This window comes from Micromesistius poutassou, assembly GCF_964030765.1.
Source record: "Micromesistius poutassou genome assembly, chromosome: 21".
Classification (NCBI taxonomy): Eukaryota; Metazoa; Chordata; class Actinopteri; order Gadiformes; family Gadidae; genus Micromesistius; species Micromesistius poutassou.
In genome coordinates this window covers 11,082,921-11,100,110 of record NC_140291.1, presented here as the reverse complement: position 1 = coordinate 11,100,110, position 17,190 = coordinate 11,082,921, and the positions used below count along the sequence as shown (strand labels likewise).

At 45.6% G+C, this 17,190-nt stretch overlaps 1 protein-coding gene across 1 annotated transcript; it reads left to right on the top strand.

The window, feature by feature from the left end:
* Positions 1-789: 789 nt before the first annotated feature.
* On the top strand, positions 790-17,006 carry LOC311366829 (myosin light chain kinase, smooth muscle-like; the record flags this gene model as incomplete). Its single annotated transcript, XM_084485598.1, has 14 exons — positions 790-876; positions 3,874-4,030; positions 7,120-7,245; positions 7,506-7,636; positions 8,112-8,268; positions 8,794-9,105; positions 9,192-9,285; positions 9,781-9,984; positions 11,011-11,228; positions 11,839-11,962; positions 12,565-12,717; positions 15,946-16,072; positions 16,378-16,459; positions 16,918-17,006. 14 exons carry the CDS (start codon positions 790-792, stop codon positions 17,004-17,006), a joined length of 2,061 nt encoding a protein of 686 aa, XP_084341724.1.
* Between the last annotated feature and the right edge of the window lie 184 nt (positions 17,007-17,190).

Genomic DNA, 17,190 nt, shown 5'->3' with positions numbered 1-17,190 from the left:
TGCGTCGGTCGGCCGCTAGAGGTCACTGTCGGGCTCCATCCGAGAGCGCTTCTCCATCAGAGAAACCTTCGCTGCAAACACTTCTTTTGATGGAATTTGATTTCGTAAGTAGGCCTATTACAATATTTGAGTCGCAATGTAATTGTATTCATTTAAATAAATTGAAGGAGAGCTTCTCCCACAAAAATCTGGTGCAGTGTTATATAACATTATATAAAATAAGAACGCAAACAAAGAGGTGATCCATGTCCAGGAACTCAATTAGAGCATTTCATGCCATGGGTTATTGTAAGCAGTGCAAACATGAACTTTCAAAGAAACAGATGCTGAAAAAAAAATTCAATTCACGTTACAATTCACACAAGATTAATGGCCTGCTAACTGCATTGCTTTTTCCCACCGGACGAATGCGCTGCTATATTTCATTTATTACTGCTCTTAGAAATACAGGCTAATATTCCCATCGGATCCACAAGATGACAACAGATCAACGGCGTCCAAGAAGGGTTCTGGAATCAGGATTTTTCCACGATCAATTTACTAATTTTACTACTAATAAGAAAAAAATAAAGCATAATTATATAATTGAAAGTTGATTCATTTATTTTATTACCTTATTAGACGTTACATGATTAAAGCTAACAGAACATAATTTGACCGCACATTCGTAGTGCTAAAGCCACTTCAGTCAGACCGCCAGTAAATCCAGACCCTATGGGTGGGCTACTTTACCTTCTGCCCATAACAATACAGACTGGAGATTTACCTGTGATTGATCAGTCCCTATGGATGGGATTCTTTACCATCCTGCCCATACCAATACAGACTGGAGATTTCCCTGGATTCGGCAGATGCTTCATGAACCATCTCCAGAGTGTCCGTTTACTTTGTATCTCTGAATAATCATTCGTGTTGAACCTTTGTCTTCGAGCCATGATACCAGAGGCATCAAAATTACGCTTCATTATAGTTTGCATTAGGCCTACTTCCCAGCATTGACAAGCTAGCAACATAGGAAAAAATGAAAACCAACGTTTACTACCCTAATCGTTTTATTTCATTTATAAAATCACGTTTACCCACACACAAACTATCTCTCTTTATAAAAATATATATATATAGTGTGTGTGTGTGTGTGTGTGTGTGTGTGTGTGTGTGTGTGTGTGTGTGTGTGTGTGTGTGTGTGTGTGTGTGTGTGTGTGTGTGTGTGTGCTAATCCTATTGATCTGTTCTGATTTTTTCTGTATCTGTAAGTGTATCTGTAGGCTGTTCTGTATGTTTCTGTTAAGTCGCCACGTTTGTCCGTTTTAGTGAAACACACACACCGCATGTATGGTCCCCCAGAGCATACCGAACATGGGCTTTGTTTTCTTTAGAGGCTCTTACTGTGGGGGCCGTTTCAAAACAACTTTCCATGGGAAACTATGGCCAGCATGTGGCGGTGATTAGTTAGTGTACAAATTCCTGCCGTTTGTTTACGTTTCCGTCCTGATTCCGACACACACATGTGTTGCAGGCGTCCCACACGCCATCAACAGTCCTCTGTAAAGTTTGTAAACAACGAGGAGCCTTTTTCATCTGAGACGGGAAGTCAGAGAACGTAGAAGAAATCCGATGACAAAACAAAATCAGTTATTTTAATGAACACCGTTCTTGGTCGACACAAAATACATTGAGCGTGATTCAAACATACACAATCGGTTTTACTTACCCAGGTAAGTTAACCCAGGGTTAGCGGCAACCCTAGGTTTTCCATTCCAAAATGAACACGGTATGTAAATTGCTATAGAAACATATGCTCTCAATCAAACCTGGTTGAGCAGGTTTTGCGCAGGTTAAGTTTGGAAGATAACCCGGTTTTGCTCAGGGTATTTAAACCCGCGTTCACCGCAGCTTTTACGTGTCACGATGGCATGCCCTTTTGATGAGAGGCCTGTTGATATCGGAGCGCAAATTATTCGTGCAATTCACAGAGAGATTAATTAGACCACGGCTCGACATATTGTCCTTTCCGGATGACTTTTTGCTGGAGAGATATCGTTTTTCACGTGATTCTTTGATATATTTAAATAGTCTTCTCCAACCCTACATTGCAAATGTTACTAATCGTGGATCTGCCCTCAGTTCACTACAAACAATTTGCATATCTCTCCGTTTTTTTATTGATGGCACACAAGTGCCCATAACGGCCCCATCTATAAATTAGCAATTTTCTGCCACGCGAGCTCTCGCTTTTTTGCTGCTGCCACAGTATTGCTTTTTAAAAATATATATATAGGCCTACTCACTTTCTGCATATGCGGTCATTAATATTTCCAACTCCACTGGGGAGAAGTAGGAGGCTTTTTATCTCTTGTTGCCATGGTGAATCATGTAATCTGTGTTCCAGAGGGCTTTTTATATCCTCATGCACGTGCTTCACTCAGGGTTACCTTGACTCAGAGTTAATTGAACTAAGTGTTATCACCTGTTCTGAAACCAAAAACTCAGAGTTTGACAGCTCAGAGTTGGTCAACCTAGAGTTAAGGTTTTAACTCAGAGTTTGTTGAACCTGCTTTCTGAAACGGGCGACTGCAGCACACAACACACCCCTTAACACCAGACCCGCCCTACGGCCCTACCCCCACCGCAGCCACTGCGACGCTGGGTATGTGTGTGTGTGTGTGTGTGTAACACTGCCACTGCCACTTCACCTGCGGCGGACCTCACCGCATTGTCATCTGAAGAAAAGAAGAGAAAGAAATACCTCACAGCAGCAAAGAGATCCACTCCACGTCCCAGCACGTGTTCCACTGCTCGCTCAAACGATTAAACTACGAACGGGCGAATCAAGGTTTTTTCACAGGTGCGTTGCCATGGGCATTGAGTCCATGTTAAAACAACAGAATAGAACCTACTTGTTTTTCTTCATTCCTCCGTCGATGTCACTCACTGCATCTGGCGTCTAGCCTGCTCTGCATGACACCCCAACAGACGCATGTCTGTTGGGGTGTGTGTGTGTGTGTGTGTGTGTGTGTGTGTGTGTGTGTGTGTGTGTGTGTGTGTGTGTGTGTGTGTGTGTGTGTGTGTGTGTGTGTGTGTGTGCGTGTGTGGTTTCTCTGAGCGGGGAGGTATTCCTTATAAAGAGGGGGTGCAGGTAAGTGTTATACAGTGTTTGAAGCTCTGAGGGGGACTGGTGTTTGTGACTGTGTTGCTGTATTGCGTGTGTATCGCTTCCCTGTCACCGCCTCTCTGTGTACATGTAGAGCTCAATGTAGAATGTTGTGTTTGTGTTACATGAAATGTTTAGTTAACTCACATACACTCTGCTTTCTCGATCTCACTCTCTTTGGCAAGCTCTCTCTCTCTATGACACACACACACACACACACACACACACACACACACACACACACTTAAGTGTTCTCAATACATGTTTTGTCCTCCCTCCTATCTCCCCATCAATCGCCCTCTCCTTCCTGTCCCCCTGCTGTAGCCACTAATGGAGCTGGAATGCCTGTTCCGGCTAATCGCTCTTTTGATGCAACGGGCCGTTTCATAGGAAGAGGTGGGGGCAGAGAGGGAGGGTCCTGCGGTAGGAGGAGGAGGAGGAGGAGGAGGGTCTTTGGGTGATCAGACGAGCCAGGAGCGCAGAGTCCCTGGGTAATCCCAGCGTGGCAGCAGATGAGTGTGAGAGAGGTCCAGTGGAGACAGAGAGAGAGAGACGCACTCTCTGGAGCACGTAGAGTCTCTGGTTCGTCCCACTGCGTTGCCCCCTGCTCAGCTATGAACGGGGGTCCAAGGGAGGAGGAGGAGGAGGAGAAGAAGGAGGAGAAGAAGAGGGAGGAAAAGGGTAGGAAGATCTACATCTCCACGTTCCGGCTAAACATCCAGCCCAGTGCGGGGCCACGCCGCAAGGAGGTGTGTGAGGTGGAGGAGATGGAGAAGGTGAAGGTGAAGGAGGTGGTGGTGGAAGAGGAGCGGCAGGAGGGGGACGGCAGAGAGTCCCCTGCCCTTCAACCAGGACCAACAGAGGAGTCGCCCTCAGCAGGTACACGCGTGCGCGCGCACACACACACACACACACACACACACACACACACACACACACACACACACACACACACACACACACACACACACACACACACACACACACACACACACACACACACACACACACACACATCCTAAAAGCGTACTCAAGACAGAATGACATACATTTAACTAACATAATAACATTTAACACACACACACACACACACACACACACACACACACACACACACACACACACACACCACATATGGCCCATCGACTGGAAGGCACTTGCGAAGCGGTTTATTACAGGAGGCTGGGCTGGGTTGTTGTGATGCTGACGTTTGAGGTTAAGAAATACAGCTTGACGGGACAAGCTGTTCCGGCAGGATGTGCAGCATGTTGGCATTTCTGATTGTGCTATCGATGACAACTGGCAGATACGCACTCCCCCTCCACCCCTCGGCTTTGATTTAACAGCAATAGGGTGACCGGGGATCCGCTTGCTGAGCGTTTGTTCTGTGAGTTTGCTTTTGGTTAAAAAGCTGTTTGATTAAAAACACACTAGACTCATTTTACCAAAGCTCTGTTGTAAAGTAAAAAAAAAAAAATGATCTGGGGGAACAAATAGCCTTGCACAGTACAGAGTCATAGACCATCACACACACACACATGCATGCACAGTCGCACACACCACTTGTTTGGTGAGTTTGCTTTTGGTTAAAAAGCTGTTTAATTAAAAACACACTAGACCCACCTCACCAAAGTTCTGTTGTGTCTTAAAAAACATATCTGGGGGAGAGGGGGGAATAGCATTGCACAATACAGTACACAGTCATAGACCATCGAAGTCCCACAATCCTTCTATTCTGCCAAAGAAAATATAAACAAAGAATCACCATTTAATCAAGAGCCAATGTTAGATAAGCTCCCTATGGAATCCTTCCCATCTTGCATTGACATGGTTTAAGAACCAACCTATAAGACGCAGATGATCTGGTCGACTGGTAATACGGAAGGAAAGCCACTACTTCGATTTGACTAGCGTGAAATGTGAACCTTCAGAGAGGAGGAAAACTCACTAAGCGAGGCTAGTGTTCAGTTCCATTTTAATGATACATCATGTATAATAAAAATTAGGCTGAGTTCTAATTCCAGTCATTTGAGATCAAATATTCTAGCATTTAAGCTCCTGTTTTGTTAAGACCTCAGGAAAAGTGTGCGATACAAGAGGGAGAGAATGGACCTGTTCCCGGTGGGCGTGTTAATTGATGAATGGTTGAATGTGAATTCCTTTACATAACAAAAGGCAGGGCAGGGAGAGACCAGGAGAACCCTGAACGGGAGACACTGGATGTTAATCTCCTCTGATCTCACCGTGGATGCGGGGGAGGAACCTGATGATCTCTCTGCCTCCCATTCCCCCAGGCCAGTCTCCAACTGAACTTGGGTGTAACTGTCACACACCATGTTTTGTTATTGTCGTTGTTGCAGCTGTACGGCCAGGGTCTGGGACAATTACTCAGGCGCGCACGCACGCACGCACGCACGCACGCACGCACGCACGCACGCACACACGCACACACACACGTACACACTTCTGCATGCATGCACACAAACACATATACACACACATCCGCCCACGCACATGGGCGCACACACCTACACTTGCAAACAGAAACACACAAATGCATGCACCCACCCACCATTAACATTCCAGCATTTAGAGGAGATCGTACTTCGACTCTGTCGACGCGAACATTAGAAGCACATGCACACACATGTGTGCGAAATGTGGAAGTCATTCTATGTATATCCTACAACTACTGCTGTTGGATATAATGACAGCATGTCTGTTGTTCTTACGGCATTAATGTCTATTATAAAACGGGTGGCTTAAATCAAGCGATCTGATTGGTTCCCAACTGTCGTATATTGAGCGTATACAAACAGCTATGACGCCCGTTCAGTTTACAGAGTTCAGTATCACTCCGCGCCTAACTCAAACTGTTAGGCGACCCTCCCCCCCCCCATACCACAGCCTGTCGTGATCTATTGCTTAATTATATCAGTCTATAGGGTCAAGATTAGTGGCTGGTGTGTTTGTCTTCAATTTGAAAAGTCCTCTGTTCAAACACCTGTCAGTCTCCTCAACAAGATGTTTAACCCTGTCTCTGTATTCACTGTCTTACTCCTACCTGTTCCTTAATAACTTGTCTCTGTTCATTGTATAACTCCTACCTGCTCCTCAATGAACTGTGTCTCACTGTCTAGCCCCTACCTGCTCCTTAATGATCTTTCTCTGTATTTACTCTCTAACCCCTACCTGCTCCTTAATGACCTGTATCTGTATTCACTGTCTAACCCCTACCTGTTCCTTAATGGCCTGTTTCTGTACTCTGACTTACTGTACTTCCAAACCCACTAATGTAAGTGCGTTTGGATGAAAGAGACTCATCAATCTGTAAAATAGGATCCTCCAGTTTACTCAATCTGTATTAGTCCACATCATGCTTTTGACTTCAAAGCAGCTGTGTATCTTCAAAGGCAACATGTGTTCCATATGAAGCTCTTATCTCCATCGGTGGACAGGCAGTAAGCCAGTAAGCCAGGTCTTCAGACCACATCACCGGCTCTATATTCAGGTCTCTAGTCATGCAGAAAACAATCCAGTTGTTGTTTTAACCCCGGTACAAAATAGAAGCTAACACCATTGGTTATTATCGAGCGCCTATTTACGATTTATGCATTCATGTTAAGCAGATGTGGACAGGTGTCTTTTATACAGGTAACGACAGGTGTCTTTTACACGTAAAAGTTGAGATCAGGAGTACTTTCTTAAAGCGAAAACACAAATCTGTGGGAGAATGTGCCAGAATCCTTTATGGTTGATAGGGGACATCACATAACATCACAAAACCTACCATAAAAATTATAGACCGTATATATTTCTCTAACAAAAAGTCCTTTGGGCTGGGTTTTTAATCCAATCATCAAACGTTGTTTTGGAAAGAAGAATTTAGAAAACCAAAAATACTAATCTCGGCTTTTGCTCAATCAGTGTTGTTGCAACCCTCTCCCATTTCCTTCCCACGGTAACAGGAAGACGAAAGATTGCCACATTACCATGGAAAACAACGGCGACTATCAAGGATGCGGGGCACAGAGACACTTGGAGCTCTGCCACTAAACCCACAAGCCCTTCCCCGGCAAAAGTTGATAAGAAAGGTAAATCCATGACCATTTCCCAAACAAGTTCTTTGATTGGGAAATTGCTAACAGGAGACCTTAAAGTTTTTAGCCCTCGAAGTAAAAATTAAACGTCAGCTTAGGCTTGACTTTGTTCATTGAATGATGGGTTTTGTATCTCCCTGTTGTGTTTTGTACCTCCTAGTTGTATTCTTTATCTGGTTGTGTGTCTTCCGGTGGTGTTCTGTATGCTGAGTATCGTCACATCCAGAGGTTTTTGTGGTTCTCTGCATCCCCAGGAGTGGTGGTGCAGTTTGCGGCCTGTGAGGAGCAGGTGGAAGTCCAGCGTGGCGCTCAGACCAGACTCCACTGTTCCTTCAGCAGCAACTCTCTGCCTGTGGCGTGCTGCTGGATCCACAACAGAGAAAAGGTGTGTGTGTGGAGGAGGACATGTGTTTTCGTGTGTCGACGGCTTATGTGGTTGCTTGCTGGTGTAAGAGGGACGCATGTATACTGATGATAAAGCCTTCGGTAGAAATTCGAAAATTAAGACTTTTGATTCGAAACAGATGGCGTAATCTGCAGGGAATGTACACAAGGTACAATTTGCACAATTTGAAGTGTCTAACTACGAAAGCCTGCATTTCTGAGGAAAAAAACCTATCCTCCTCACCCCTTCCTCTCCCTTCTCTCTCCAATACCTCTCCACAAAAATGATTCCATGAGACTGCTCTATTCTGAGCAATTAGGTTAGGTAATAAGCACATAGGGTAGAGATGTTTAGGTCAGTGGTGGAAATGGTTGGGCTAAGGTAAGGTGCGTACTGTGCAGTTAAAGGTGAGAGGTCAAGAGTATGGCAAGGGGGGAAAGCAATGCATCATGGATATATGTTCTCTGCCCTCCAGGAGGTGGTCGACGGACCTCAGACCCGCATCAGCAGTAGCCAATCAGAAAGCACGCTGCTAATCAGCCACACAATGCCCCACCACAGGGGAACGTACACGCTGGTGGTACGACACCGCCACGGCCTTCAGCACCACAGCATCTACCTCAGTGTCATTGGTGAGAGGGGGAAGGGGGCGGGGCTTGTCAAGCATGTCAGTTAGATGGGGTTTCGTTTATGGTCATGTGGAACACATTATAAATGATTGTTCAGCATTTGGCTTCTTTTGTTTTTGGGAGAAATGTTTTGGATTTTGTCACTTAAATGGGGTTTTGCTAATGATAATGATGTTCTCATTTTCGTGTTCTGCGGTTTCATTTTGTACAACGAAGTTTACTGCAATCGTTATTGTTGTAACTAAAAAGGGCCTTCAAGAGGACACTGAACAATGATTTCAGTGTGTTATAATGTTGATGTTCAGCAGTTAGGGGACCGCTATTTAGCCTAGCCGATTCTGTGCTTAACTCCTTTCCCAACAAAAACAGGATATGGGAGCCAAGTGAAACAGAGAGGAATGGGAATAGATCCTTGAGGGTTTCAGGTTTCAGGTCAAATCGTGGGAGGACGCGCTGGTATAACACTGGTATAGTCTTCCAACACTGGTATAGTCTTCCAGGTGACCTCCAGCTGTGTGTTGTCCACAGAGGCTCCTCAGGCGCCTGGCTCCCCCCCCGTGGTGTCCCAGCTGTCCACCCGCTCCCTGGTGCTGTCCTGGGGCGGCCCCAACTACGACGGGGGCTCCGCCATCCTGGGCTACGTGGTGGAGATGAGGGCGGAGGCCCCGGGCCAAGCAGGGGACTGGAGTGTGGTGGCCAACCGATGCATGAGCACCTCCCTGCGGGTGCGATCAGGACTGGAGCCCCAGGTTCTGTACCGCTTCCGCGTCCGGGCCTACAACTTTTCAGGCACCAGTGAACCGAGCGAGGAGTCGGACCTGGTCAAAATGGCGACGTCGGGTCGGTTTACTACTACCGCTCTATGGTGATTGGTATCGTCCTGGGGGAATGTACGCTTTCTAACTTCCTGTTGTTTTGTGTTTCAGGGGTAAAGGAGGAGGAGCCGACGTACGTCACGGTGACTGTGGACACCACGCACACGGTCAGCGACCACTACAGCGTGGGCAAGAAGCTGGGCGTGTACGTAACGGGACTTATGATTGGTTTTCTTTGTAGATTTATTGAAGCTGTTTCAGAAAAAAAACTAACAAGCATCAGAAAGGCAGCTTAACTCAAAAGAATATCTGTATCCGCATTTTAGATTAAATTGGATCAAATGATCTGGTAAATAAATAATTTAATGAATAATTGTATATACTGTATATCTATTTATTACTAATATAATAAAATAAAATAAATAGTACAGCAAAGTGGGTTAAAAGAGTGCAGGAAAGACATGTAGTGTAGACCCGCGGGTGGCACTCGAACCGTGACCGCTGCAAGGCGTAGTCCGTCCCTACATGGGCCTTATTCACCCAGCGGCTCATCTTGGTTCCATTCAGTTCCCCCCACCCTGCCGGCGTTTGGAACCAAGATGGCCGCTAGGTGAACACGGCGCCACACGGTTGGCGCCTTGAGTGCCCCGAGCCCCACGAGCCCCTCCGCTCATCATATCCTCCCCGAAACGTTTCCCAGGGGGCGGTTCGGCCAAGTGCTGCTGCTTCACCACAAGCGGACCGGCGAGGTCCGCGCCGGCAAGTTCTACCGCGGCCACACAGCCAAGGAGCGGGCGTCGGCCCGGAGGGAGATGGACATCATGAACCACCTGCACCACCCCAAGCTGGTCCAGTACCTCGCCGCCTACGACACCGCCTCGGAGGTCGTCATGGTGATGGAGTAGTGAGTACCTCGTGAGCCTGGAGGGGGGGGGGGGGGGGGGGGGGGGGGGGGCGCGGCTTGTGTGCGTCACAGCAGCGGAGTTTCGGGGTTGAGGTGTGTCTTATATGATCTTCCAACGTAGTACTCTATGCTGTTTGGTCACTATTACTGTAATTATAGGGTCGTTTTGAACAGAAAACAAAAAGTGTTGCCGGTGTCCTCCACCGGTTTAAGGACGTTCCACTCCAGTCCAAACTCAGGGTGTTGATTTGGTGACGCCGAGAGGGGGAGGATAGTCTACCCCCCGGCGCCTGTGGACGCGTGGAGCGCCCTCTGTGGGGCGGCGGATGTGATTGGCTGTCCCGGCGGGTTAAGCTTCTTGGGTGTATGGCCCCATTAGGATGACTCCTCCTTCCTAGAACTCAAAGCACATCCTCAGCATTTGTGTTAATCTCATAGTGTTCTAGTTCCGCCACGTCCTGATGGCGCGCCACACAGCCACAAGCAAAAAAGGAAAAGTAGTGTTGAAATTAGACACAAACATCAACCATCTGGTTTGCGGAGACAGGAAACAGGATTTTACACCAGTTTCTTGTTATTTCAGTGACCGTGGCAAAATAGCCCAGATGACGATGTTTAAGATCATAGAAAGAACTTTTTTAACACATTTATATATTATTTTTTTCACATGATTTGGGTACACTTGGCTACGCTTTTTAAAAATAATATGCAGAGAAATATATGGATAAATATTGTAGGCTGTAGCCTAATACAGTTTTATACAAACGATAAAGGTTGGTCATACTAATGCTTTAGTAGGTTGTAACCTTTTTATTGATCCTTCATTTATTTCTTTTACATTTTTTTTTACATTTTCATTATTATTAATTTAGGGTTCACACTGGCAGTGTGTCAGTGAAGCACAATCGTCCGATGTGCAAGTGCACGATTATAAAAGCCCGGAACCGCTCACTCGTTGTGGCTCAGCCAAGGGAGAACAAACGGCCTCAGTCAAATCAAGACATCCCCCCCCCCCCCCCCCCCCAGCATCACAGGCGGCGAGCTGTTTGAGCGCATCGTGCACGAGAGCTTCGAGCACACGGAGCCCACCAGCGTGTGCTACATGAAGCAGATCCTGGAGGGTATGCAGTATGTGCATAAGCAGAACATCGTGCACCTGGACCTCAAGCCAGAGAACATCGTCTGCGTCGACTCCACCGACATCCAGGTCAAGATCATCGACTTCGGCCTGGCCAGCAAGTTGGGTGGGTCCATCTGACTGGCTGCTGACTGGTGTTGTAGGAGGACTGTTTTGACTGACGAGGGCAGGCCAGGTCGTTTTCAAGGTACTCTGGAGGAGAGCAGTGTAGGTAGTTCCACAATAGTGTACAGACCACTAGAGCATAGGGTACAAACCACTAGGGTATAGGGTACTACTGACTAGTACTACTTTGGCATAGGGTAAAAACTGTACAACTACAGTAGGGTATAGGCCTAGGGTTGAGGGCCCGGACTAGTGCCAATCGGGTATAGGGTTCACACTAGTATCTCTAGGGAATTGGGTACCACTAGGCCATAGGGCACAGACCTGTTCCACTAGAGCATGGATGAGGACCAAGTGCTTCACACCCTTGCCACTAGACTGCTTATGCCCCCAGGCTTGTGTGGGGTGGAGGATAGTGACCAACCCATAATAAGATGGTCAAGCTTGTAGTGATGAAGATGTTTCCGTTTGAAGAGTAATGTTGCAAACTGTTGGTTGTGCTTTACTCTGTTCATTGTGAAGGGTTATATGACTAGTGAGTAGTGAGTGTTGTGGGGATGGTTGTGGTGGTGGTTTTGATGTTGTTTAACCTTCTTGTCTCCGTCTACCAGAGCCCGGTAAAGGGCTGAAGGTGATGCACGGCACCCCAGAGTTCATGGCCCCTGAGGTGGTCAACTACGAGTCGGTGGGCCTGGAGACGGACATGTGGAGCATCGGAGTCATCTGCTACATCCTGTAAGTCCCCAACGCTCAAGTCGTTGCCTGCTTAATGCAGAAAGGATGTTTGGCAAGGTCATAAGAACAACATTTTTCTAACTTTTATATATATTTGTTTTTTTTGTTGTATATAGTGTATCATTTTTATAGGCAATTGTGTTATCCCCTACTTTACCAAAAATGCACCTTACCTAACTGAAAACATCAAAACCCTGATATGAACCGAACCGTGAATTTTGTGAACCGTTCACACCCAACCTTAAAAGTTGTGTTTGAAGCAAGACACTTAACCCTAACTGCTCCTGACGAGCTGGCTGTCGCCTTGCATGGTTGACTCTGTATTACCCGTTGTAAGTCGCTTTGGATAAAAGCGTCTGCTAAATGCCCTAAATGTAAAAGAAGTTGGCGGCAAAGGACTTCTTTGGCCTCGGAAATATAATCAACTCCTTTATGCTGTCTGTATGCAGCCCGTATAACCCACATCATTTCTAGCCAATCACTTCCACCAAGGAGTGAATTGCTGTCCAACATTGTGGCCAGTGACCAGAAACACCACTGCTATACTGGAATGGGTGAGTGTTCCCAGTCCTGTTCACACTGGTCTGTCTCTGTGCTGGCAGGCTGAGCGGCGAGAGCCCCTTCCAGGGGGACAACATCGCGGAGACCCAGGCTCTGGTGACGGCGGCCCGCTACGAATTTGACGAGGAGAGCTTCGAGGACATCTCGGACGAGGCCAGAGGCTTCATCAGCTCCCTGCTGCAGAAGGACCTGAGGTTGGTTAAAGGCCACAAATTAAGAAAACGCATAGCAAATAGACCTGACACAACACACATGAAGAAAACATCTTCATCAAGTTGAGAACGCATGCGTAGTGTGAAAGATACGGGCAGCAAATCCCAGCTGCCAAAGTTTTTACAGGAAAACACTGCGTTTACATCAAACGGCAACAGTGTTCCCACGGTTTGTGACTCATTACGTAATTGAAGTCGGCAATCTGTCAATGGTGGTGGTAATGAGCTAAATTGTGTTCATCGCTTTATTGCAGGAAACACTTTCGTTGGGGGTAATTACAGCGCAGTTCTGTAATGTGCCGTGTCTGTATTGTGTCGTGAAACTTGCTGCTGATGTTGTCTTGGTTTGTGTTCTGTCTATCTGCGTGGGTTTTCTTAAGCTGCAGTGTGCTGAACTCTCAGGGCCACAGTGTTTTTTTAATATATGGAATACAGGACTGAATGGGTTGAATGGAGTTTGGTTCTTATTTAGTTCTCAGAGTTAGAGGGTGTTAGACAGAAGTGTGTTTACTGAAGCTTTTCCAATCCTGTCCTGTAGTGGGCCCCAATACTACCATACTAGGCAAGGCAAGGCAACTTTATATTTATATAGCACTTTTCATACACAAGGCAGACTCAAAGTGCTTCACATATAAACATTGTCATACAATAAAATAAAACAATAGTTAAGTAAAAAGTAAAATAGATAGAAAATAAAGGCAAAGTTTAAAAAAAAACATTTTAGAAAGGCAGAGTTAAAAGAAATGCATTTTAGAAAGTGAGAAAATAAAGGCAAAGTTAAAATAATAAATATTTAAGATTTCGCAGAAAGCTAAAGCAAACTGTAACTGCACCGGTCCAATGGAATAATGGCCACGCTTCATACTGATGTCTTTATTAAGTCGTATGGCTTGACACCGTGAAAACTATAAAAAAGGACGACAAACAACACTCAAATCTCAAGCCCAACACAGAAATGAACTTAATATTACAACTGCGAATAAACCATTACCGTGTGCGCCTCTTGGACCGTGAACAGAATTATTTACGTCCCTTACGTATAACCCGCGATTCCTGTCAAAGGTCAGGTCCCGTGACCAACTACGTCACTACGTCATTTTTAAACATTTACATTCATGAATTACAAAGGAAATCTAATTTATAATAACTTTCATAGGGAACATTGCATAACCAAAACAACAAGTCTCTGGGACAGTTACACAAACATAAAAGTCTTCAGTCTTGTTTTAAAAGCTGTCAGAGTTGGGGCAAGTCTTAAATCCTCAGGGAGTTTATTCCAGCTATTTGTTGCATAGTAACTAAATCCTGCTTCCCCATGTTTCGTGTTGACTCTGGGGATAATTAACAGATTGGTCTCAGAGGATCTTAGTGGCCTAGAAGGCTTATGTAGTGGAAGCATATCAGTTAAATATTTTGGCCCTAAACCATGTAGGGATTTATAGGTTAGCAACATGATTTTAAAATCAATTCTCTGACATACAGGGAGCCAATGTAATGATTTAAGAATTGGTGTAATATGTTCACATTTTTTGGTCTTTGTTAGAACTCTAGCAGCAGCATTCTGAACAAGCTGTAGTTGCCTTAGAGTTTTGGGAGACCTGTAAGGAGACCATTGCAGTAATCAAGCTTGCTAGTGATAAAGGCATGTACAAGTGTTTGTAAGTCTTCGGTAGACATGAGCCCTCTAAGTCTTGCTACGTTTTTAAGGTGATAATATGCAGATTTTGTAACTGATTTGATGTGACTGTCGAAATGTAAATCTGAATCCATGATAACCCCTAGATTTCTGGCTTTGATTGAGGTTTTCAGGGACAGAGATTGAAGGTGTTGGGTAACTTTAAGCCTTTCGGTTTTAGCACCAAATACAATTATCTCGGTTTTGTCCTCATTTAGTTGAAGGAAATTTTGGCACATCCAGTCTTTGACTTGCTCAATGCACTGGCACAACAGATCAATGGGCTGATAGTCATTTGGTGATAGAGATACATAGATTTGCGTGTTATCAGCATAGCAGTGATGGTCAATATTGTTATTTTGCATGATTTGCCCTAGTGGGAGCATGTAGATGTTGAATAGAGAGGGTCCTAAGATCGAACCTTGTGGGACTCCACATGTCATGTTTGTTGATTCTGAAACAAAGTCGCCAATGGAAACAAAGTAGTTCCTATTTTGTAGGTAGGACCTAAACCAATTTAAGACTGTGCCTGAAAGCCCCACCCAGTTTTCTAATCTGTCCAAAAGTATTGTATGGTCTACAGTATCGAATGCAGCACTAAGGTCTAGTAGCATTAGTATTAAGATTTTGCCAGAGTCTGTGTTTAGACGGATGTCGTTTACAACTTTAATAAGGGCGGTCTCCGTGCTGTGAAGGGGTCGAAATCCGGATTGGAAGGTGTCATAGCAACCAGTTGATGCCAGGAAGTCACTAAGTTGCTGGAGAACAACTTTCTCAATGATTTTACTTATGAAGGGTAGATTTGATATTGGTCTGTAGTTGTTAATAATAGAGGCATCTAGGCTCCGCTTTTTTAAAAGGGGTTTGATAACTGAGGTTTTTAAGGCTTTTGGGAAAGTGCCTGATTGGAGAGAGTTGTTAACTATTTGCAATATGTCTATTGCTAGGCAGTCAAAAACATTCTTAAAGTGGTTGGTAGGTAAGTATCAAGGCAACAGGTGGATGGCTTCAGTTGTGTCACAGTTTCCACAAGAGTTTTAGAGTCTATGACATTAAAGCATGTCATTGCCATGTTACTTTTGCCTGGATATGGTGGTAGTCCAGCATTTTTGTTTAAAGTGGAGACATTGATGGCGCGTCTGATGCCTTCAATTTTATCAGTATAAAATGCTGCAAACTCATTGCATTTCTGAGTGGAATGAAGATCAGGTGGAATTTGTGTTGGGGGCTTGGTCAGTCTGTCAACAGTTGTAAATAGGGTTTTGGCATTATTAGTATTGTTTTTAATGATATTGGAGAAAAATGTTTCTCTAGCACTTTTTAAGTCTAAATTGTAGGCACAGAGGCTCTCTTTATAGATGTCATGGTGAATATGAAGTTTTGTTTTACGCCATATGCGTTCAGCCTTCTCGGTAATACTACCATATTACCGAGAGATAATGCTCTGAATGAGACAGAAGTGCAAGGTTGATTGACATAAGAGGGTTTGTCTCCCCCCCCCCCCCCCCCCCCCCCCCCCCCCCCTCCCCCTCTAGGAACAGGTTGTCATGTGACCAGGCGTTAGCCCACCCCTGGATGGCGTTCTACTCCCGACCCCCGACCAGAAACAGGACCCTGAGCAAGAAGAAGATGAAAACCTTCCTGGCACGCCGCAAGTGGAAGGTAAACACACCTCAGCCGATTCATGGAGGGGTGTAGTGGCCTGACGGGCTTACCAAGGCACAAGGGTGTAGGCCAATCCTACTCATCCTTATTATCACGACGGAGAACCCCTGAGCAGGCAGCTTCACATGTGTGGATACTCAGATAGTGGGCGAGAGAGAGAGAGCAAGCGAGAGAGGGACTTCCGAGGAAGAGGTATCAGCTTCTGTACTGGATGTTGCTTTGTCCAATTCTTCGACAAAAATCTTCGGTGAAATCTGGGGATCTTTATTGTGTGTGTGTGTGTGTGTGTGTTTGTGTGGTAGAAAACCGCCTGGGCTGTACAGGCCCTCAACCGGATGACGGCTCTCTCCTTCCGCCCAGACATCCCTGCAGAGCCCAGCGAGGGTAAGCGTCTCTCCTCTGTTTCTTACCACTCAGGGTTGCCAACTTTGGGCTCCTGTGCTGGAGTGAGATTTTGACGCCGTGGGCATCAAGATCCCCACCTGCCCGCCACGCACTTAATGACGTGCACATATTTGGATTAAATTTACCATCAAGGTTTTAAAAAGTATGCAGCTTGCCTTACACACAGGTGAGCGGGAGCTAAGTTCTGAGATTTAAGGATATGGCCTGACTATGCCCACGCCTGGACTACTTCCACCAAGGGAAAATACTCTTTTCAATTTCACAATATCCGACATGCATTAACCCTATAATGGGCACCGGCTGTGAACTTGGCCGGCTGTCCAATCAACATGGAGATAAGTATCGAGCACCAATCAGGAAGTCATTTACCAGACAGCTCCGTGCTATCCTATCCTTAAGAGTCTAATTTGTTTTGTTTGCTTGGGTTAACGATGAAGATGAAACCCTGTTTAGGCAGCGTGAGAGCGTGAGGCTGCAGGGTAAAGCATGTGTCACACGCCAGCAGCGGGAGTTTGAGCCACCCTGACGACTGCATTCGTCGTGTACAGTAGTCATTACTCTTTTCCTCTGGTTACAGATGATGTTTTCTTGGCTACTTCACTGAAGTACAATTTCTTAATTTCTTTCTTGCAGTATGATTGGGGGGGGGGGGGGGGGTTGTAATTCAGTTACTGTTATACTATATTTCAAAGTAACATTTAGGAGTACAT